At 46.0% G+C, this 25,260-nt stretch overlaps 1 protein-coding gene across 1 annotated transcript; it reads left to right on the top strand.

Annotated features, from left to right (window-relative positions):
• The first annotated feature begins 23,613 nt into the window (after nucleotides 1–23,613).
• LOC125554190 (uncharacterized protein At3g28850) lies at nucleotides 23,614–25,048 on the top strand. Its single transcript, XM_048717783.2, has one exon. The coding sequence runs from the start codon at nucleotides 23,865–23,867 to the stop codon at nucleotides 24,855–24,857; it is 993 nt and encodes a 330-aa protein (XP_048573740.1). The 5' UTR covers nucleotides 23,614–23,864; the 3' UTR covers nucleotides 24,858–25,048.
• The last annotated feature ends 212 nt before the right edge of the window (nucleotides 25,049–25,260 follow it).

Here is a 25,260-nt window from a genome sequence, read left to right on the forward strand (position 1 = left end):
CCATCGAACATCCGTGTGCATGAAAACGGCTCGACGATTTGGCAAAGACTATGAGAACCACACTGATGATGACCGCGTGATATTCCATACGACATTCCGACTTGATGATCAAATGAGTGGCGTATCTCACATGATGATAGGCAGTCGATCACGCAATTATGCTTTACCGCACGCATGGGTGCTTTTTGAGTGGCCTGATGATGCGTACATGGATTGGGATGTCAGGTGCAGTGGTTTAGCTGTGTGTATCCTTGGAGAATCATTGGTTCCGACTATTCACTACGTACATCACGTCAAAGCTGGACTTCTTTCCCGGATGGATGGATGAATATTCCCTTTCATTCACGGCTCCGGCCGTGCAGCATCCATCAGTTACTCTCGAATCCTGTCCCAGTTCCGATCATTAAAAATCGAGCAAGTTAAGAAAAGAAATGTGATGAAAAACTCCGTTTCTATGGGGTGGATGAACGGACGAGATCACGCGAAACTCACGCTCGACGGGCGGGGCTAGATCGCGTGTGGGAGGCGACGGAGCGGAGGGATCGAACAGCTAGCCTAGCTAGCCTAGCATAGCGTGGCCGCGCGCGCACATACATGGCGTGCCAATCTGGATGCGCATATGGGTGACGCTGGCTTTTAGATTGTGCCTCGCGCGCGTTGCGTAGCTCACTCGCTCACCCCGCCGGTCGTTGGAGGAAAAAAACACAGAAAAAATCGTGGGCAGTTTTTTTTTTTTTGAGAATCCAATCGTGGGCAGCTGAGAGGGAGAGAGAAGAGAGGAGGAGCCAACGTAGTGCCCACCACCCTGCCACCATGCGCGCGCGGGCGTACGTCGTCGTGTGCCTGCCTGCATGTGGGCTCGCCCGCTGGATCCAGCCAGCCAGCCCACGCCGACGCCGTGGATCGGTCGACCCCTCCCGGCCGTCGATCCCGTCCCCATCCCCACAACCACCCCGTGCGTTTCACGCCAAGCCCTCGCCCGGTCGCCCGTACGTACGCGCGGGCATCGCCGGGGATGGATGCATGCAGCTTCTTCAGCGAGCGGCCCGGCGCGGGCTATACGTGCATAGGCGCGCGGAGATGGACGGGCGGATGGGCGCGCACCCGCCGCACTGCAGCGGGGAGAGGGAGAGGTGGTGGGCTGTACGTGGGCCCCGCGCACAGCGAGCGAGACGTGCAACGGACATGGCTGCTCCGGCGGGCCCCGCCATTTCCCCAGCTCCCTCCCCCCAGCCTCGCGCGACTGCTAGTGCGGGCCGTGTGGCCCTGCCGCTAGTTGGCCTTTGCGGGGAGGCCAGCCCGCACATGGCCGTGTTAGTTAGGAGAGATCCCCCTCCCTTCCTTCCCCTTGGACCCTTCCATATTCCCTACCTCTCATGCCTCAACCCTCGCGCTTTTCCTCTGGTTTTGTTTTAGTTTATATACATATATATATATCCCTCCATGATCTCGCCACTCGCGTATGCTCACACGCCCGTCGGTGCATCGCATGTCTGCCGTGCCTCCTACAGTACATGCCACGTACGTACGTACACGAGGCCGAGCTCACTCCACGGTGCATAACACAATGAGATGGACCAAAAATGGAGGCACGCGACATGGGCTGGCACGGTACGGGGATGCTCATATACAAGACTTGTGCGCGTACGTCGCCAGCGACTCGCATTTCTTTTTGTTCGTCCAGAACGAGCAACTTGATGCATATGCTAAGCATATTTCTGGGTTTTTTGCATGGTGGTGGGTGCGTACACCGAGCCGTTTGGAACCTTCTCGCGCTCCCACCCTCACGTGCCACCCACATATGCTCCCTGCACGCATGTTCTTCGCCCCCTCCCCCGCCAATTTTCTACGCGACCCACTTGGACCCTTCCACTACCCCGATTATTCTGCTGTATTTTCCACATGGCCGGGAGGTAGCTAGCGAGCGAGCTAGCTAGGCGGCGCGGTTGTTACCCGTGAGGAACACCGCCGCGCCAGTGACAAACGCTGGAATGTTTCGGGGTTAAATAACTGATCCAAGTATCCGCCTCGATCGCGTTACCAAACCGTATCGTTAGCCGTTGCGTCGTCTGATTGTTAAGAGGTTGTAGTAGTTGTCGATACGCAGATTTGCTCGCGTTGCAGTTGGCGGGTCTCTTCGTTTGCTCGCGCTGAGCAGCTCGGTTAGTAGAAAGGGTTTTTATCATTTCTGCCGCTAGTTGTGTCCCACTATTCAGTTTTGCCATTAGAAGTTACAACTACTCAAAAATGCCATCGATTCGTGAGATGCTTGTTCAAAAATGCCATTAGATATCTCAAAAATGCCATCATTCCGTTAGATGTTTACTCAAAGATGCCATTAGACACTGCTATTTTCACGTCAAACCCGTCGACCATGTTATATGACAAAAATAAGCCTAGACCCACATGTCAGTTCTCTTTATCTCACAATGATAAGTGTGGCCCCACTTATCAGGAGTAACCAAGCGAATAATTTTACAGGAAAATAAGAACATTGTTGGGAACAAATGGACCCCACATTTTATTGTAGTGAAATAGAGGGAGAGCTGGCATGTTGGTTCATAAGTATTTATGTCATTATAACATGGCAAAAGAGATTTGAGATCACAATAATGGTGTCCAGTGGCATTTTTTTAGCATGTGTCTAACGAAGCGATGACATTTTTGAGCAATTGAAATTCTTAGTGGCAAAACTGAGTAGTGAGACACAACCGGTGACATAAATGATAAAAACCCTAGTAGAAAAAGGACCTAATGTGAGACATATTAGTCTCGGTTCGATTTTGGCCCGGTACTAATGGCACCATTAGTGCCGGTTCGAACGGCTATGTATTAATGCCGGTTCGTGTTGAACCTTTAGTACCGGTTCGTGCCACGAACCGGTGCTAAAGGGGTGGTGGCAGGCTGGCGTCAGGCCGGGGCCCCATGATCACCTTTAATACCGGTTCGTGGCACAAACCGGTACTAAAGGGATAACCTTTAGTACCGGTTCGTGCCATGAACCGGACTAAAGGGGTCTGGCCTACACTGATAGAAAAAGGGTCAATCGTGAAGCACATTAGTGCCGGTTTGTATTTGAGCCGGCACTAATGTATACATTAGTGCCGGTTCCAACGGCTAGCCGGGCCGCTTTCATTAGTACCGGTTCGTGGCGAACCTTTAGCACCGGTTCGTGCCACGAACCGGTACTAATGAGAGTGGTGGCAGGATGTTGTCAGACAGGCACCCCTCCAGCCCCTTTAGTACCGGTTCTTGGCACGAACCGGTACTAAAGGTCGTCCTACATAAACCCTTCGTCCAGCCGAGCTCGCTCTGTTCTTCCCCCTTTCCCCTCTCCGGCCCTATCCTCTGTTCTTCCCTTCTTCCTCTCGAGTTCATCACAAAATTTGCCCAAAATTTGTCAAGATTTGAAGGCCCTCATCCATTCAAATGATCACAAAGGTTAGCAACTTTTACCTTTCATCTCTCATTGCTAGATTAGCTCTTGCATTGGTTTATATAGTGATTAATTTGTGAGTTTAGTAATTTGGGAGGATACATATATATGTGCTAGTATTTGATTTATATGCAATTTGAGGTCAAAAATAACACTTAGTTTGCATATGTAGGTGTGGTTTACTTAGTGCCTTCTAAATCTCCATCGTAGCCACCGTCGATCGCCCGCACCGTCCCGTCGCCGGCACCACCTTGTGGTGAGCCTCTTATTCATGAAATTTTATATAAAAATTGATGTGTGTGATTTGGATATATAGTTACTCGTATAATTATCTTACCCGTACGTTGTTTTTTATACATATAGTGCCATGGTTTTGATATCCGTCCCCGTCGGCCCTATTCCTTGTTATGATTCAGATGTGGTATGTATATTCTCTTTTAAAACTAGTTGCATTTCGTGTTTATGACAAATTATGCCCATCAAGTTGACATAGAAATTTTTTCTAGGAGGTATCTGAACCTGAAATTCCTACCGACCCTATTGCCGAGAGGTTAAATTTAGTTGAAAGAGAAAACGAGTACTTGAAAGAAAAATTGAAAAGAATTGAGGGGAGAAGATGGAATTGGAGTTGCATGTTGCCGATGTCGTCGATGATCACAAGATCAAGATGGAGAAAATGCGCTTGAAGATTAGAAAGATTAGAAAATATGCCATCGATAGTGAGGCTTGGTATCATTATGCTGTTGGATCCATTGTTACCTTAGTTGCGATCTTGATCGTATTTGTTGTTGCATTTAAATGCTTTAGCTAGAGTGTTATTTGTTTGTTGCATTTAAGTGTTGTATGATGCTCTCCCCAGTTCGTTGAGGGCGTGCGTACTTTTCTGCTTGCGGCTGAGGCAAACAAGCGGGCGGATGATTTTATGCCTTGTCCATGTGCTCGCTGTAAGAATGGTCACAATTACTCTACGTCAAGAACCATTCACGTCCACCTGTTTAAGACCGGTTTCATGCCCCATTATAATGTTTGGACCAAGCACGGAGAAAGAGGGGTTATGATGGAAGACAATGAAGAAGAAGAGAACGACGACAGCTATCCTGGCCATGGGTTCCCTGAATACGATGATACAACAATGGGGGAAGAAGCTGAGCCGGCAATGCGGGAAGAAGCTGAAGAAGAGGCATCAGATGAGCCCGTTGATGATCTAGGTCGGGCCATTGCCGATGCAAAAAGAAACTGCGCAAGTGATTTGGAGAAGAAGAAGTTGCAGCGCATGTTAGAGGATCACAAAAAATTGTTGTACCCGAATTGCGTAGGTGACAAGAAAAAGCTGGGCACCACACTGAAATTGCTGCAATGGAAGGCAGAGAATGGTGTATCTAACAAGGGATTTGGAAAGTTGCTGGTAATAATAAAGGATATGCTTCCAAAGGACAACGAATTGCCCGAGAGTACGTACGAAGCAAAGAAGGTTGTCTGCCCTCTAGGGTTAGAGGTGCAGAAGATACATGCATGCCCTAATGATTGCATCCTCTACCGCGGTGAGTACGAGGATTTGAACGCTTGCCCGGTATGTGGTGCATTGCGCTATAAGATCTGCCGCGATGACCCTGGTGATGTCGAGGGCCGGCGCCCCAGGAAGAAGATTCCTGCCAAGGTGATGTGGTATGCTCCTATAATACCATGGTTGAAATGTTTGTTCCAAAACAAAGAGCATGCCAAGGCGATGCGATGGCACAGAGAAGACCGTAAGAAAGACAGAAAGTTGAGAGTACCCGCTGACGGGTCGCAGTGGAGAAAAATTGAAAGAAAGTACGGGAAGGAGTTTGCAGATGACGCAAGGAGCGTATGGTTTGGTCTAAGCGCAGATGGCATTAATCCTTTTGGGGAGCAGAGCAGCAACCATAGCACCTGGCCTGTGACTCTATATTTGTATAACCTTCCTCCTTGGTTGTGCATGAAGCGGAAGTTCATTATGATGCCAGTGCTCATCCAAGGCCCTAAGCAACCCGGCAACGACATTGATGTGTACCTAAGGCCATTAGTTGAAGAACTCTTACAACTGTGGAATGGAACAGGTGTACGTGCGTGGGATGAGCACATGGGGGAAGAATTTGACCTAAAGGCGTTGTTGTTCGTGACCATCAATGATTGGCCTGCTCTCAGTAACCTTTCAGGACAGACAAACAAGGGATACCGCGCATGCACGCACTGTTTGGACGATACCGACAGTATATATTTGGCTAATTGTAAGAAGAATGTGTACCTGGGACATCGTCGATTTCTTCCGAGCAGGCATCCCGTAAGAAAGAAAGGCAAGCATTTCAAAGGTGAGGCAGATCACCGGACGAAGCCTCGCCACCGTACTGGTGCTGATGTACATGATATGGTCAAGGATTTGAAGGTGGTCTTTGGAAAGGGTCCTGGTGGACAACCTGTTCCAAATGACGCTGACGGACGCGCACCCATGTGGAAGAAGAAATCTATATTTTGGGACCTGCCCTATTGTAAAGACCTCGAGGTCCGCTCCGCAATCGACGTGATGCACGTGACGAAGAATCTTTGTGTGACCCTACTTGGCTTCTTGGGCGTGTATGGGAAGACAAAGATACACCTGAGGCACGGGAGGACCAGCAACGTATGCACGGAAAAGACGGCATACATCAGGGTCATGCAAGTTACGCTCTTACCAAAGAAGAGAAGGAAATCTTCTTTGAATGCCTGCTCAGTATTAAGGTACCGTCTGGCTTCTCGTCGAATATAAAGGGAATAATAAACATGGCAGAGAAAAAATTCCAGAACCTAAAGTCTCATGACTGCCACGTGATTATGACGCAACTGCTTCCGGTTGCATTGAGGGGGCTTCTACCGGAAAACGTTCGATTAGCCATTGTGAAGCTATGTGCATTTCTCAATACAATCTCTCAGAAGGTAATCGATTCAGAAATCATACCAAGGTTATAGAATGATTTGGTGCAATGTCTTGTCAGTTTCGAGTTGGTGTTCCCACCATCCTTCTTCAACATCATGACGCACGTCCTAGTTCGCCTATGCGAAGAGATTAACGTTTTGGGTCCTGTATTTCTACACAATATGTTCCCCTTTGAAAGGTTCATGGGAGTCTTAAAGAAATATGTTCATAACCGTGCTAGGCCAGAAGGAAGCATCTCCAAGGGCCGTCAAAATGAGGAGGTCATTGAGTTTTGTATTGACTTTATTCCTGACCTTAAGCCGATTGGTGTTCCTGAATCGCGGCATAAGGGCAGACTGGATGAAAAAGGCACGCTAGGAGGGGAACAAATAATATGTATGGACGGACATTCTCTCACTGAAGCACACTACACAGTTCTACAGAATTCCGCCTTGGTGGCTCCGTATATGGATGAACACAAGAATTTGCTACGCTCCAAACACCCGGAGCGGTCTGATGACTGGATTACACGTGAACAAATCAGGAGTTTCGCCAGCTGGTTGCAAGCACGTACCATGCATGACACCTCTATTGAAGATGACCTGTACTTGCTGTCCCAGTTACCATCTTCGAATATAATGACTTTCAAAGGGTACGAGATAAATGGTAATACATTTTACACGATCGCCCAATATAAGAAGAGCACCAACCAAAACAGTGGTGTCCGCTTTGATGCAGAAACCAAGACGGGAAAGGAAACATATTATGGTTATATACAGGACATATGGGAACTTGACTATCGACGTGGTTTGAAGGTCCCTTTGTTTCGGTGCAAATGGGTCAATATGACACGAGGCGGGGTAACGGAAGACCCGCAGTACGGAATGACAACAGTGGATCTCAACAATCTTGCGTATGCAGACGAACCATTCGTCCTAGCCAATGATGTGGCACAGGTTTTCTATGTGAAGGACATGTCTACCAAGCCAAGAAAAAGAAAAGATAAGGAAGCGAATGCATCGTACGATGAGTCAAAGCGGCACATAGTTCTTTCTGGGAAGAGAAATATCGTGGGAGTGGATGACAAGACAGACAAGTCAGAAGATTATGAAAAGTTTGATGAAATTGCTCCATTCACAGTGAATATTGACCCGAGCATCCCGTTAAATGATGAAGATTTTCCATGGCTACGACGCAAAGGGACACACGCGAAGAAAAAGTTTCACACCCAAAGATCTGGGATGTGATCGGCTTAGCTATCATCACTTTCTTCTGTGTTTCACACCCAGGAGGGAATCTCTGTAATAGTTAGGATAGCTAGTTATGTGTTTTGGCATTTGAAACGCGAAATTTTTTTATGTGCAAGCAAATTCTTTCATGCATTTATTGATTTTTTCAGCTAAATGACCCTGAAATTGAAAAGCATTTCAAATGAACTCAGAAAAGGATGAAAGTTGGCATGGTATCATAATTTCACCCACATAGCATGTGCAAAAAAGTAGAGAGGGTTACCGCAAAAACTGGATGCACTTCGTGTACAAAATGGACAATCTGTTTCGAAGTATCAGGGTTTCGGACGAAAACTCATCCGTTACAAAGGCATTTCATTTTTAAATAACTTAAGCATTACCAAATTGAATATAATGATAAAACACACTAATATTAAACATAAAAAAAAAGAATCACTGGAAAATATATTTTTAAAGTTAAGTTATTCACAAACTAGTGATTCACACAAATTTCAAATAATTCAAAATTTAAACTATTCAAATTTAAAAACTACCGGCACTAACTGAAAGTTTCTAAAAACTATCAAAAATATTCACAAAGAAACTCTAAATATAGCAAAAAACAACTAAAAATAAATAAAACAAAATAAATAAAGCAGAAAAGAAAAAACCCCACCTACCGGGCCACAGCGGCCTGCATACGACTAGAAACCCAACCTGTTGTTGGGCCAGGATGCAGGCCCGCAAGCCCAATAGGCCCCACAGGGCAGAGTAGCAGAGGTATGCCCAGAAGGCCTGCTTTAGAGAGGAGCTCGAGACAGCAGCGGCGGCGGGGCTTATAAGCAGGTGTGAGCGCCCTTCGGCTAGCGAGGTGGGACTAAACTTCTGCGCCCCTCGCCTGGCAGCGCACCCCCTTTAGTACCGGGTCATGGCACCAACCGGTACTAAAGGGGGGGCCTTTAGTACCGGTTGGAGCCAGGAACCGGTACTAAAGGGGGTGCTCCCCCCCACTTGGCCTGGCCAAAACAGGCCTTTAGTACCGGTTGGTGGCTCCAACCGGTACTAAAGGTGTCCCCTATATAAGAAACACTTCGAAAATTTTCAGTTTCTCATCTCCCACTTCTCTCTGCCGCCGCCCCGTCCCGCGCCGTCGACGTCGCCGCCCCCGTCGCGCCGTCCCCGTCGACTCCGCGACGCCCCCGTCCTCGTCGCGTCGTCCCCGTCGACTCCGCGGCACCCCCGTCGCCGTCCCGGTCGCCGATCCCCTCGCTTCGCCGTCGCCGTCGCCTTTGGATCGACCTCGCCCTCGCCGTCGCCGTCGCCTCGACCTTGCCCGCGCGCGCTGTGAGCCCCTCCCCCGGCCCCTCTCCTCCCTCCAATCGATCGTAGCGCACACCGGCGCCGGCGCCGGCGTCGACCGTAGCGCACACACACGCGCGCGCACACACACACGCGCGCACACACACACACTACATGCACACACACACACTACACACACTAGACGCGCACACACACACAATTTTTCTGTTTTTCTGTTTTTAGCTTTTAGTTTTTTCTGTTTTTCTGTTTTTCATACAAAGTTTTAGATGAATTAATTAATTAGATTAGATTAATGTCAAATAGTATGTAAAAATGTTAGTTATAATATATATAATGTCAAATGTTATAGAAATGTTAGTTATATAGAAATGTTAGAAATTTTGGAAATGTTAGTTTTAGCTAGCTAGATGAATTAGATTAATTTCAAATTGTTAGACGATGATCGATGTTTTTTTAGTTTCTTATATTTTTAGTTATAAAATTTAGAATTTGCATATATGAAATCATCACAATCCATCATTTAAAAAATGTTACTTTACTTTTGCGGCATATAGTATTTTGTTGTCGACGATGCCCGGCCCGCATCCTCGCCATCGACACGTCCGCGATGACGTCCTGCTTCAGAGGACCCATGTCCGGGACTGGGCTCCGCCGGGCTGGCACTGGGAGGTGTTACCTTCAGGGGCGCGATGCTTGGTGAGGAACCCGGCCCCGGGTCCCGTCGTCGACCCTCATCTCCTTTGGTGGCATTCACGTGGGCCACTTTCGGTGCGGAGGGAGCCGGCCCCGCCGGAGGTGGTACGTCACCGTGTCAGGGAGGAGGACGAGCACGTCCATCGCTACATGGCTGCTATGGATGTCAGGTTCTCCAATACCTGGCAGGTTCTTTGGGGAGATCACCCGAGCTATGATCCAGTGATGGTTCCTTCTCTTTGGGTGTCCACCGCCCGCACCTCAGGAACCGCGAGTGGCCTAGATTACTCTGTACTATTCGATCTTTATTAGCTTGCTAGCTAGCTAGCTAGTGATGTATTCAATATTATATCTATTATTCGAGATGATGTATTCGAGATTATATCTATTATTCGAGACGATGTATTCGAGATTATATCTATTATTCGAGATTATACTAAATTGTTTTATATTTCTTTTGGCATAGTTAAATAAAAGCTATGGCGGACAATACCGACAGAGAGAGAGAACAGACCATGCTCGATATCATACGCGGGCCAGATGATGATCAGAATGAAGAAGATTTTGACGGCTCCGAATTTCTAAACAACACCGGAGAGGGTGATATGATATTCGATCGCGACGACCGAGAAGATGAAGTCATGAACTACGACGAAGAACATGTTGATCCTGAAACAACAAACACCGGCGAGGTATATATATTTATATAAGCAGGAATCTGGCGATCATCGCATGTTTTAAATGAGTTGAAGATATATTAACGAATCGATCTTTCTTCTTTCAGCCATCCGGATCGAGCAAATCTTCAGGCAAAAGGACGAAACGAGGCCCGAACAAAAAGTTGAAGGAGGGCGTAAAGTACAATATCGAGGCAATCAGACCTAATGGCGAACCATTAGCGCCTAAGAAGATTGCGGACAAGTTCGTTCGTCAGTGCGGAGTTCTTGTGAAGGACCAACTCCCGATCTCCCTTCAAGAATGGAGAAAGCCAGCAAATCCACGTCCAGATGTTACTTTTGTCGACGAGAATCAAAAAAATTTGCTTTGGGATACTCTCATGGAACATTTCACCCTACCAGAGAATTTCACAGAAGCAGACGTGCGGAAAGTCAAGGACGCTGCTTTTAGGAAGATGGCGGTTGCATTCAAGAACCACAAGAGAATGACGTGGGAGAAGTACGTCAAGGGAGGAAGGAAGACTCCAGTATTCGAGGGGATACTAGAGAATCAAAGTGCTCATTGGGACGATTTCGTGAAATTCAAGGATTCAGAATTAGCTAAGAAACGGTCGAGAATAAACAAGAAGAATGCCGAAAAAAAGGATAAGTTCCATAAGCTGGGGCTAGGTGGCTACGCGGTGGCAATGCCTAAGTGGGATAAGTCTGAGAAAGAGATGGAGGATGCAGGTGTCACTCCGGTTAGTAAGAGCTGGCCCCCCAGGTGCAGGACTTGGTTCTATGCGCATGGGGGGGAGTTGGACCCGAAGACAGGCAATGTTTCGACGAAGGCATGTCTGAACGGAGCCGACGATGCGCTACTTGTTGCAATAGAAGAGGCTCGATCGGGGGTGTTCCAGCCCAACAGAGAGAATGACGAGCTTACGCGTGCCCTGGGAAATCCTGAACACCCGGGAAGAACACGAGGCAAGGGCGCTATTCCGTGGTATGAGGGGTTTTCGGACTGGAACGCCGACTACAGAACCCGTGCGAGAAAGAAGATTGCGGAGGAGAAGAAGAGGAAGATGGAGGAGGAGCAAAGGAAGCTCGACTATAAACGCCTTCAAGGCCTAGAAGCAAGTCAAGCGGAATTGGCAGCTAAATTGCAGCGGTAGCAGGAGCAGATCGACTCACTTAGCCAGCAAAGGGGGTCTCAGCAGCTGCAGCAGCTAGCGGATGATCCAGCATTGGATACCACCGCCCCATCCATGCCGAGAAGCAGTGTGGGTTCCGCCCCAGGCGACGCAGTAGTGCTGGATAGATACCCCGTGGATGACATCATGGAGAACACTAACTGCGAGCTACATTCAAAATGAAGAACATATCCATGAAGGTGGCGGATGCCGTTGCTTTTTCAAATTCCCCCGAGACAACCTTCCATTGCAACCCGATTCCAGCGGGCTATACTCGTGTCTTGGTTGATGAGGTGGTGGACCAATATTCGGGGCTAGAGCTTGACATTCCTGGAGGTGATGAGGAGCACACACTCGGAGATGCCAAACATCGTATCATCCTATGGAGAAAGGATTGCATCATTTTTCGAAGGCCACTGACACCGCGTCACCCGACTCCTCGTCGAAGTCCGCCACTAAGTCAGCAGACTCCCGCTCCTCCAAGTCCACCAACGCGTGAGGCCACTCCTCCTCCTCCAAGTCCGGCAAAGTGTCAAGCCACTCCTCCTCCAAGTCCGACACAGCGTCCGACGTCCACTCCTCCTCCAAGTCCGGCACAACCTCAGGCCACTCCTCCTCCAAGTCCGGCACAGCTTCAGGCCACTCCTCCTCGTCCAACTCAGCCCCGTCAGCCGTCTCCGCCGCCTCAGCAATCGCAGAAGAGACACCCCGCAGCTATGGTGCGTAGCGGTACCAGTCGAGGTCATAGTACAGGAAGTACAGGCGGAGGCAAGCGATATAAATATGGTCCAAACCTCACTACTCCTCTTCCTGTGAGGGCTTATGACAGGACCGAGGAGCAAACCAATGCCATAGTGCGGGCAGAAGTCGACGCCCATTTTGGACCGAAACCGCCACCGCCGCCAAGGGAGAAAGTGCCTGTGGAAGTAGTTGACCACTTCATTCGTATGGCTCAACCACCAGCTCCTAAGCCTGTTGACACAGACTATGAGCGCCACATCAGGAAGTTACATCGACAACGTCTACAGAAGGAGGCGAGCTCGAGCTAGAGCAAACAACAAGCAGCTGTCGAAAAATGCGGGAAAACCGTTGCCTAGCTGGGAGAACAGGCGGCGCAATCGACCCCCCCCCCCGCTTATTGTGCCGACAACACGTGACAGTACGCGCGCCCAATATTATTGTGGCCAAACAGTTTACGTTCCCGAGGTGGGCGATGTGGTAATAACCCAGGAGCATATAATGCAGGCTGAAGAACTCAAGATCACTGTTGGACAACTCCTCGAGATCGAGGACATGCCTGTGATTACAGAGGAGGAAATAAAACGGAAATATGTCCGGGGCCAACCTTTGGTCAAGCCAGAAGATGTCAAGAAGCTCCCAACAAGAATGTATGAATTGCATCAATGGTACATGGACATTACCAAGAGATCCGATCGAGAGTCCCTCATGGTGTATGTCAAGAAGGATCATTACTACCATGAGAAAGCTGTGGCCGTTGAGTATTCTGAACTGTTTCAGTTATACAATCAAGACGCACTCGACAAATCTATCGTCAGTTCCTATTGTCTGTAAGTGATTTCTTTATGTAATTTAAGTCTCAAGCTAGCTGTAGTGATCCTTTTGATCAATCATTACCTGTAATTATCCTCACTATATTCTTTTCTGTGGTATTATGCAGGATGAAGATGTATGAAATGAGAAAAGGTGGACGCTATGGCATTGGGTTCATTGACCCAAACACCGTTAATCAATACACATGGAAAATGAGCAACTATTATAAAAAGCAGGTAGAGGACAGCATGCTAGAGTTCTTGAAGCGCCTCAAATACAATGAAGATATACTACTTCCTTACAACTTCGAGTGAGTCACACTTTCTTGTACTACAAATTCTCTGTTTTTGCCTACTAGCTAGCAACATGTTTTTGCTTACATATGCCTGCTTAATTAAGACATGCAAACGTGTGTGCATGCAGATTTCACTGGATCTTGTGTATCATTAAAGTTGACGCCGGAACAGTTGAAATACTGGACTCGCTACTCAAAGCAAACAGTGACTACAACATCTTGTATGGGATAGTCAACAGGTAATTTCAATCATTATTAACTATATATCTCGGCCTATTTAGTTTGTCATTTCATGATATGAACTATTTAATAGCCCCTTTATTCATTTTCTTTGTCGACGGGCAGGGCTTGGGCAAGGTTCATCAGCGTCACGGAAGGCGAATGGAAACCATAGCTGAAATGGTTTCGATCCAAGGTAAGTAATTAAGTAGTACTAGCTAGCTAGCTAGCTGCCATCTCTTTAATTATCATGCTTGATTAATTATTATCTGATCAAATTAAATTTCATTCTCGTAATAAAGGCCCTGAAGCTGGCGCAGGGGACTAATCTGTGTGCATACTGTGTTTGCGAGAACATTCGCATGATGGCGTCCGAAAGGAGTAGATCTCAAAGACAGGAATGGGTACGCTTGTCAGAACACTATTCACAATTTTTACACCATTATCGATATCTAGTCACACAACTAATACACATGCATATTGATCTCCTTCTTAACAGTTCAAAGAGGTGCGGGACAAGCTCATAGAAACGGAGCGCGTAGAAGCACTTCAAGAGGAAATAGCGGGATTTTTGCTCGACCAGGTCATAAATCCGAAGGGAGAATACTATTACCCGCTACCGCCCCCATCGAACACGTCATGAACCACTTCCAATTGTCATCGTGCTCCGAAGGCACCAATTAGGCTAATGCCACTGGCTCCGAAGGCAACATGCATATGTAGGAGAAATTGTATATAGCTATACATGTGTGTATGTGTAAATTAATATGGTGGTTTGTGAGACATTGATGATATATATATATATATATATGATTGGTTCTACTAGAAATTCTATTTATATATATATATATGCATAACGTGTACAATGTGTAGTACCGTAAAATACCAGCAAACGAAAAAGAATTAGAATGGAAAACACAAAATTAAATGAAAAAGAAATCATAAAACCAAAAATCCCCAAACATTTTAGTACCGGTTGGTGTTACCAACCGGTACTAAAGGGCTCCCGGCCCCCGGAGCTGGCTCGTGCCACGTGGTTGCCCTTTAGCACCGGTTCGTGCTGAACCGGTACTAAAGGGGGGGCCTTTAGTGCCGAAATGTTAGTGCCGGTTCCGAAACCGGCACTAAAGGGCCTTACGAACCGGTGCTATTGCCCTGTTCTGCACTAGTGCTATAGTGCAATTTTCAAACTCTACCGCCCCCCACCCCCGGTGTATCGCCATTTCAGTTTTGAAAAAATCAAAAGAAAATGATAAAAACTTCAGAAAATAAAATCCTTTGAGAGGTAGTTATATTACTACACCTACTAGTTATGAACATTTGAAAACTTAAATTTGGACATGTTTTGCAAAGTGTAGGGAAAATGTAGTTCTGGGGGAATTCCACTTCTCAACATGTCGGAAAAAACGTATAATATATCAAAAAATTCAGCACGAAAATCCGCATCTGATTTTGACAGCCTATAGCCTGTTTGCAATTTTTTAGAATCCTCAAATTTCAAAAGGAAAAAAAGATATGCCCAAATTTCAGGTTTTTTTTCATTTTTGTCAAACTATGGTCAAACTACTTATTCAAGAAGTATTAATGTTACTACATAATTATTCAAGAATATTAATGTTACTAAATAATTATTTCAAATTTTGAATTTTGGTCAATTTTGGTCAAACTATGGTCAAACTGTGTTCAAACTTATTCAAGAAATATTAGTGTTACTAAATAATTACTGTTTTTTAGAATAATAGTTTCAAACTCAAATTGTGAAACGAGTGACCTAATGCTCAAGCTAAATTGCTGAGTATTAATATGATTGATAGCTTACATTTATTAGGAAAACAACAAGTGCGGACTTGGAAAGTAGGGGGAATAGAACTCCGAAGTTAAGCGTGCTCAGGCTGGGGGAGTGAGAGGATGGGTGACCGACCGGAAAGTTAGACGATTTGGAATGAGTGATCCACAGTTGAGCAGTTAAGAGGGGTGATTAGAGACTAAATCATCAAATAATTCAATTCGGAAAATTGAAAATCGAAAAAAAATGATTTTTTTCCAAAATTTTCAAAAAAAAAAAAATCTTTAGTACCGGTTGGTGTTAGGTCCCCCATGCCACGGCGCGAGCTCACGCCACGTGGTGGGCCTTTAGTGGCGGTTCATGCCGAACCGGTACTAAAGGGGAGGGGGGGGGGCTTTAGTGCCGGTTACAGAACCGGCACTAAAGGCCCTTACGAACCGGTTTTAAAACTCCGTTTTCTACTAGTGGTACGTGGTCGTCTTCCTCAGCATTCCACGCTCAATTTTATTTTATTTATGGATCGGCGCTCAAATTCTCAACAAATGCAGGACAAAATCAAAGATGTACTCACTCTGTCCCATAATATAAGAACGTTTTTGACACTACATTAGTGCCAAAAACGTGTACTGCCAAAAATGTTCTTATATTATGGGACGGAGGGAGTAGTTGTGAGGGAATTCCACTTCTCACCATGTTTTTTTGAGCGATCAACTTGTCAATTAAACAAGCTGAAGGATTCAAGAAATTTCGGGGGAAAAAAAGGATCACAGGAATGTTCACCGTACCATTCCCAGGAGGACGGATTAACCATCTATGCCACATCGCAGCATCGTATACAGAATACCGAGCTAAAGCATGAGCTTCATGGTTTGTTGAACGGTGCCCGTAGAGATATAATTGTTGGGTATCTCCACTTCTTACTATGTGAATTCCCGATATAATTCGTGTTGTGTTAAGTTGTTACAAATACAAACTTAGGTCTTGGTCATGCTTTTCTTTTTTTGAAATAGTTCGGACTGCTTAACACATATGTAACGTGGTTCTGGGTAATGCATTTAGCTCGCTGCGGACTACAGTAAGCTTGCTGGGCTGGTCTTCTGATGGAGAATCACATGCTACCGACAAGTTCATAAGCAACCCTATAGCAATCAAGTATTTCCTGGTAAATCTTATTATACGCCTTAAGCGTAAAACCCCAAATCGCACAAAGCAGCCCATGTAGCGCTTTTCGTCTTCTTTTCTCCTCCAGTTTTCAGCACTTTTGGTGATTGCTCTGCCAATTTTTTCTGTTTTCATTTACCTTTTTTTGTTCGTTTTTTATTTTACTTGTTTTATTTTTATTTCTCTTTTAATACATGAATTGGTTTTTCATTTCCTGACCATTTTTACATCCGTGAACATTTTTAAAGTTTGTGATTTGTTTTCAAATTCATGAATATTTCTTTTTCCAAAATTACGAACGTTTCCGAATTCATGACTATTTTCAAACATTTTTCAAAATACATGCATTTTCATATATAGAATTTTTAAATTTTTGTTTGGCAAACTAATAATAAACAATATTTTGTAGATTAAAAAATTGATAATACTAAGTTGGGCCACAAAAGGCAATGGGTGCACAATTTACCACGCTTAATGAGGAATTACGAACACCCAATGGGCCTACTCGTAAGCGTCTTCTTCTTTCTATGTGGCTTCATGTTATATTTTTTAAAGCAAGCAATCTGAGTTTATCAATTACAAAAAAAATAATACATCAGGGCAATTGGAGTTGGAGTCGGAGTTGTCGATATGCAAATTTGCTTCTATTGCAGTTGGAGTCAACGGGTTTTGGCGATTTTTTTTTGAGTGAACGACTTGTTATAAATTATAAACAAGCTGAAGGTTTATATGAATTTTCACCATACCGTCCTAGGAGGATGGGTTAACCATATATGCTCTTCGCAAAAAATAAGATTAACCATGTATGCCACCCCGCAGCCTCATATAAAGAACACCGAGCTAAAGAATGAGCTTCAAGGTTCGTCGATCGATGCTTGTAGAGATATAGTTGTTGGGCATCTCCAATAATCACTACTATGTGAATTCGCAATATAATCCATGTCGCATTTAGCTGTTCTTTAGGTGATGTCGCATTTTTTGGTTGCATTTAATTGTTAGGAATGCAAAATTAGGCCTGGGTCATGCATTTAGTTTGCTGCGGACTGCAGTAAGCTCGCTGGGCTGGTATTCTGATGGAATCACATGCTACCGAAAAGTTCATATAAGCAACCTAATAGCAATCAAATATGGGCCGGGGATATCGGTATTTCCTGCTATGTGGGGGATGGCCTGGCAAATCTTATTGTATGCCTTAAGCGTAAAACCCCAAATTGTACAAAACAGCCCATGTAATGTTTTTCTCTTCCTTTTTCCTCCGTTTTTCAGCACTTTTGGTGATTGCTCTGCCTTTTTTTCTGTTTTCATTCATGTTTTCTCGTTCAATTTTAAATTTTACGTTTCCTTTATTTTTTAATGCATCCACATTTTTTAATTCATGACCATTTTTTTACATCTGCTAATAACTTTAAACTTGTGATATTATTTTTTAAAATTCACGAATTTTTTTCCTGAATCATGAAATTTTCTAAATTCATAATAATTTTAAAAATTATATATATAAATAAATTATTTCAATAAATTGTGATTTTTTGGAATAGAACATAACAATACTAGGCCGCTATACAAAAGGCATCAGGTGCGAGATTTCCCCCGCTTAATGCTAAGAATATGAGTAGTGGCCCTATCGTAGTCATCTTCTACTTTCTATGTGGCTTCATGTTATCACTTTCAAAGCAAACAATCCGGGTTTATCGGTTATGAAAAGAGACACATCAGGGCAATAGATTGTTAGTGATAGTGATAGATTCGACGACAAGTATCCATGCTCGAATGAAAACGCAAGATCTTTCCTTTTCAGCTAGACCAAGCAATGTCGGTATGTGAGCATCATGTCCTTGTTGAAGGTCACCGACGGAGCATTGTGGGGGCCAACCTAGGCCACGACCCCACTTTCAAAACTGCAGAAAACAATTTACTAGGTATATTTAACACTTCAACCCAGCTCATTAATAGATAAATAAGAAAACCCACCCATCGAATCGTCGAAGCGTATAGCTACATCGCTCTAGCCCTAAAAGAAGCATCACTCTAGCCTAGTCACCTCGTGCTCGTCCATGACCCCATCCTCCCGTGACTTGATGGCTACTTGATTTATCAAGATGGCTTCTCGTGGCCCCACCAGATATTGAAGCCGCGTGGCCGACGCCCTGGAGGCTAGACTTCAATCCCTTTTCCTGGTAGCGCGTCTCGTCTTGACGATTGGAGTTACACCGCACACCTAACGCGCGTCTCGTCTTGACGATTGGAGTTACACCGCACACCTATATCGCCGACCGGCAATATGCCATGCGCCAACACACTGGTTCGTCACAGTGGTGGGTAGTTACGTTATGCATATCGACTATGTACGCGTCATTTTTTATTATTCAATTGAGAATTGAGATTTTCGAGTAATTTAATGTCTACTCCAATGTTTTGATCGATTAATGGATATAATTTTGCATTTGTGTGTGTTTTGATGTGAAGTTACCCCCTTCCCCCTTGTAATTAGCTCACGCGCTGCCACTGTTGAAGGTGGTGGCTCAAAACTTGGCTTCGGAGATGAAAAATCCATGTTCAACCTTTGGTTGAAGTCGTCAATATCGACTCGCACGCACGACAATCCTCTTTTTGAAGGCTTTGTCTCCAAGTAGCACAATTTTTTTTAAGTTCAGTCACATGACATAGGATTTTTTGTAAGATTGTGGTGATCTTGCAGTGGGGAAGATCCTTTTGGACGACCTCGATCTTTCTTTATTTTTCTGCAAGCCGATTTGATGCTGGACTTGCTCGGCATCATTAAATAATGAATAATATATGTGTGTGTGCATCAATTGATGCAGAGGTTGTGGTGGTTATCATTGTGGAAACAAGTCAAAACGAGAATACATATTGTTGGCCCCACCAGATATCGTTCATTGAGAAGGAGGTTCTGGAGGCAATCTCACAAACGAAACCGAACAAAGCACCGGGACCAGATGGGTTTCCGGCTGAATTCTATAAGAAATGTTGGCATATTATTAAGGATGATCTTATGCCTATGTTTCACGATTTCTTTAACAGTCATCTAGAGTTGTTTCACCTAAACTTTGGCATGATTACGCTGTTGCCAAAGAAAGAAGAGGCAGTTCAGATCGAACAATTTAGGGCCATATGTCTTCTTAATGTGAGTTTCAAAATTTTGACAAAGTTGGTACCAATAGATTGACATAGATTGCTCATTCAGTGGTACAACCGAGCCAGACAACGTTCATCCCGAGACGACACATACTTAAAGGGGTGGTTGTTTTGCATGAAACACTTCACGAAATTCATTCGAAGAAGTTAGATGAGGTTATCTTCAAAGTGGATTTTGAGAAGGCATATGATAAAGTTAAGTGGCCTTTCCTTCAGCAGGCCTGGCGGAACCAAGTGGGTTCTCAAGTCCAGCAGGGTAGCGTCGGAATCGAGGTTAACGACGATATCGGTCACTATTTCCAGACACATAAGGGTTTGAGACAAGGAGATTCCATGTCTCCTCTCTTGTTTAATATAGTGGCCGATATGTTAGCCACTCTTATTGGCAGAGCCAAGCAGCATGGTCAAGTGGAGGGGTTAGTTCCTCATCTGGTCGATGGAGGAGTATCCATCCTACAGTATGCTGACGATACTATCTTGTTCATGGAACATGACATTGCTAAAGCACGCAATATAAAACTTATATTATGTCTCTTCGAACAATTGTCTGGTTTAAAGATAAACTTTCACAAGAGTGAGTTGTTCTGTTTTGGGAAGGCCAAAGAAGAGAAGACACTTATAGACAATTGTTCGAGTGTGAATTGGGTTCTTTGCCATTTAGTTATTTGGGTATACTGATTCACCACCGTAAGCTATCTAATAAAGAATGGAAGTGTATCGAAGATCCAATTGAAAAAAAGCTTAGTTGTTGGAAGGGCAAGCTTATGTCTTATGGAGGTCGGCTAGTGCTGATTAATTCAGTATTGACCAGTATGCCGATGTTCCTTTTATCGTTCTTTGAAGTTCCGAAAGGGGTTCAGAAGCGACTTGATTTTTTAGATCTTGGTTCTTCTGGCAGTCAGATGAGGCCAAGAGGAAATACCGTCTCGCGTGATGGGACATTCTTTGCCGACCAAAAGACCAGGGGGGTCGCGGTATTGAGAACTTAGAAATTAAGAATAAATGCCTTATGAGCAAATGACTACAGGTTAGAGACAGAGCCGGAGGGCATGTGGGCACATATTTTGCCAATAAGTATTTACAGTCGAAAACGCTCGCTCAGGTTACCATGAGACCAACTGATTCACCATTCTTGGAAGGGCTTATGAGAACGAAGGATTTGTTCTTTCGTAGGGTCAAATTCTTGATTGGCAATGGGATGTCCACAAGATTTTGAGAGGATACGTGGTTAGGAGAGACACCTCTAGCCGTACAATATCCCATCCTTTATAACATTGTGCAACGTAAGGAGGACTACGTAGGCACAGTTTTCCAAACGATTCCCTTGAATATTCAGTTCAGACGCGCGTTAGTTGGTGAGCAATGAAACGCCTGGATGCACTTGATTTGGAGATTGATAGATGTTCAACTCCCCGACCAGCCGGATTCGATGCATTGGAAATTAGCTAAAAATGGTGTTTTTATGGTAAAATCCTTCTATATGGATTTGATTAACTGTGGCCCAATCTCAAGATCTTTACATATTTGGAAGATTAAAATTCCCTTGCGTATTAAAATTTTTATGTGGTTTGTCCACAAGCAAGTAATACTCACCAAGGACAACTTGATCAAACGGCGATGGGTAGTTAGTTCACGTTGTTGTTTTTGTGATCATGATGAAACAATACAACATTTATTCCTTGAACGCCCACTGGCCAAATTGCTTTCGAGAACGATACATATAGCCTTCAACATTCATCCTCCAGTTGACATTGAGTCATTGTTTGGAACGTGGTTAGCTGGGTTCAACATACTACTGCGGCTCGTATTCGGATTGAAATATGTGCGCTTCTGTGGGCTATATGGAACTGTAGGAATGATTTGATTTTTAACAGACAACACACTTTAACTTTTTTGTAGGTCATCTTCAGAGCTACCGCATGGATCCATACGTGGTCCTTACTCACTCCTATTAACTCCAGGGAGCCTTTGGTTACTGGGTGCAACCAGTGGGAGATGGTAGCACGGGTTATATCCAACCGGTTCGGATGAGGTCACATAACAGGATAGGAGTCTAGGGAGTTTATCCTTCATACTGCCGTACCGGTGGTGATTGTCAGCTTGTTTTCTCTTTTATTTATTTGCCTCCCTCCGCTTGCGAGCTGTAATACTTTTAAGACTTTGTGATACTTCGTGGATTGTTTAATAAGATGGCTGCATGCATCATCATGATGCAGAGGCCGGGGGCACACCTCCATTTCCAAAAAAATATTTGTTAGACCCCCCAAATTTTCTACCTTATTTAACAATTTTGTCCTCCCATAGCTGATGGCTCGCGTTGTGGAGGCCAACCTAGGCCATGACCCCCCTTTCAAAACTGCAGAAAACAATTTACTAGGTATATTTAACACTTTAACCCGGCTCATTAATAGATAAATAAGAAAGCCCACCCATCGAATTGTCGAAGTGTATAGCTTCATCGCTCTAGCCCTAAAAGAAGCATCACTCTAGCCTAGTCACCTCGTGCTCGTCCATGACCCCATCCTCCACCAGCCTCCAACGTCCCGTGACTTGATGGCTACTTGATTTATCGATATGGCTCCTCATGGCCCCACAAGATATTGGAGCTGCGTGGCCGACGCCCTGGAGGCTAGACTACAATCCCTTTTCCTGGTTGTGCGTCTCGTCTTGACGATTGGAGTTACACCGCACGCCTACACGCGTCTCGTCTTGACGATTAGAGTTACGCCGCACACCTACGCCGCCGACCGGCGATATGCCATGCGCCAACACGCCGGTTCGTTACAGTAGTGGGTACTTAGGTTATGCATATCCACTATGTATGCGTCATTTTTTATTATTCGATTGAGAATTGAGATTTTTGAGTAATTTTACTCCAATGTGTTGATCGATTAATGGATATAATTTTGCATTTGTGTGTTTTTGATGTGAAGTTACCCCCCCCCCCCCTCTTGTAATTAGCTCACGCGCTGCCACCGTTGAAGGTGGTGGCTCAAAACTTGGCTTCGGAGATGAAAAATCCATGTTCAACCTTTGGTTGAAGTCGTCAATATCGACTCGCACGCATGACAATCCTCTTTTTGAAGGCTTTGTCTGCAAGTAGCACAATTTTTTTAAATTTGATCACATGATATAGGATTTCTCGTAGGATCGTGGTGATCTTATAGTGGGGAAGATCCTGTTGGACGGCCTCGATCTTTCTTTATTTTTCTGCAAGCCGATTTGATGCCGGACTTGCTCGGCATCATTAAATAATCAATAATATATGTGTGTGTGCATCAATTGATGCAGAGGTTAGGGTGGTTATTATTGTGGAAACAAGTTAAACGAGAATACATATTGTTAAATCCCCCAAATTTGCTAGCTTATTTAACAATTTTGTCCTCCCATAGCCGATGGCTCCATTCAACCATTTGCTTACTTTAGAATTTCTTTACATGAAAACCTTTAGCTTGTTCCTAAAGTTGCAAGCCTATATCTGTTTGTGTGCAAGTGCAACAAAAGAGGAGCTCCAAAGCTAGTGCCCCGTGAACAGGGTCCTAGAATCAAGGGGAACAGGTGAACGGTGATGCAAACGAAGAAAGGAATGCAAGAAAATGGAAGGGTGTACTGTTTAACTTCGAAAGCCATAACCACTGCCATAGTACAACATTGCTCCTACCCGTTGTATGTTTCACTATCTTTTTTTGTTGCTATTGCATGGGCGCTTAAAGTAGAGTGTGCATCCATCCACAATTTTCATTAGGTCCTAATTAACCGGATAAAATAGCCCGCATTTTGATGCGGACAAGCAACTTGGACGGCGATGGTACCACCAACAAAGTTCAAACAAAATCAACAGAATGAATAGCAGTACTACACCTACTCACGATTCATGAACTGGACCACAAACATCCGAACTTGGCTCCAAATGTCCAAAGTCCAAAGCATGAATGTTCCAAAACCATTACTTTCATAAAAGGATGTTTCCAGAGAAAAATATTATGGTTATCCTTTCTAGGACAGGTTACATAAACTAAATCACACTTGCCCACTAAATCTCACCACTTATCGTCTCCCGCGTGCTGGTTTTATCCCCCCAATGCCATATGTAAGATCCTAAACCTCAATCCCTAAAGATTAGCGTCCGGCTGAATCCATCCAGTACTACTACTTAGAACCCCTCAAAAGCAGCACCACTCGCTCCTGGCGAGTGATCACATTCACACAGTCACACACACGCTCCTCACGTTGCACATTTGGCACTGCCATAGCCATCATGGGGTGCACCACCTCGAGGCAAGCTCGGCATGACCTCCGGTACTGCCCGTCGCCGCTCCCGCTGCCGCGCTGCCAGTCGTTCCCCGCCCGCTTCGACGCCGGCGCCCACCTCGTGCGGCTCACGTCGTCCACGCTCGGGTCCCTCGAGGTCGACAAGGCCGCCGGACTGCGTGCGCCCGAGGCCGCTGACGCCGGCGTGTGCGCGCCCAGGAGGTTCGTGCCGCGCACGCCGACCATGACGCCGCCCAACGAGCCCGAGGACATCGACGCGTGGGCGCTCATGGCCGGCCTGGAGGAGCACTCGCCGTTGCTGGCCGCGCCGTTCGGGCGCCACTCCTTCTCGTTCCCGATCGCCGCCGCGGCACAGCAGGAGTTCGCCGCGTCATCCAAGGTCACGCCGCTTCCCATGAGGATGCCCTCCGTGAACGACGAGGAGACGGCGAGCAAGGCCAAGGCGCCGCCGCCGCCGCGTAAGGCCGTGCTCTACTTCACGTCGCTGCGCGGCGTGCGCGCCACGCACGAGGACTGCAGCCTGGCGCGCGCCATCCTCAAGGGCTACGGCGTGCGCATCGACGAGCGGGACGTGTCCATGCACCGCGGCTTCCGCGACGAGCTGCACGGCCTCCTCGGCCTCAGGGCCGGCGCCCTCGCCAAGTGCTGGGCGCCGGCCGCGCCGACACTGCCGAGCCTGTTCGTGGACGGGGAGCTCGTGGGCAACGCGGAGGAGCTGAAGCGGCTGCACGAGACAGGGGAGCTGGCCGCGAGGCTCGCCGGGTGCGAGAGCGGGGGCCCCGGCGCGTGCGAAGCGTGCGGGGACGCCCGGTTCGTGCTCTGCGAGGCCTGCTCCGGCAGCTGCAAGGTGTACGTGGACGAAGAGGACGACGAGGAAGAAGACGGCGAAGGGACGGACGGCGGCGGCGCGGGGTTCCGGCGGTGCACGGAGTGCAACGAGAACGGCATCGTGAGGTGCTCCGTCTGCTGCTGCTCCTGAGACGTTGCAGAATTTTGCCGGTGCGCCACTTGGATGTGGTGCTCAGCTCCTGTGATTTTGTGTATGCATGACCGTACCCGTGTGTGTTTTCGCGTGATCAGCGGTGCGTGACGCGCTTGTTGTTTCCTCAATGGGTAGAGATACCAACGCTGCATGCTTGACTCATGTGGCGTCCACTGTTCATGATGTTATTTGAATTGAGCCAAATGTTCCACAGCAAAATTCAGATAGTTCTTGCCGGCCCCAGCGGCAGTGGACCGTTTCCTTTACGCGTCTCGCTGACTGGTCCGACTTGCTGCTAGCTGCTAGTTCTAGGTTCTAGCCTAGCATAGTGTTATAGTGTAGGCGGGTAGCGGAGCCAGTGGCCGTCTCCGTTCAAAGCCGGCGCCGCATCGTAGGCTCC

Source organism: Triticum urartu, chromosome 4A (genome assembly GCF_056163025.1).
Source record: "Triticum urartu cultivar PI428250 chromosome 4A, HENAU_Tu73, whole genome shotgun sequence".
NCBI lineage: Eukaryota > Viridiplantae > Streptophyta > Magnoliopsida > Poales > Poaceae > Triticum > Triticum urartu.

Excerpts from the sequence above, each read along its gene's own strand:
- LOC125554190 (XM_048717783.2), top strand. The coding sequence starts at position 23,865 with ATGGGGTGCACCACCTCGAGGCAAGCTCGGCATGACCTCCGGTACTGC.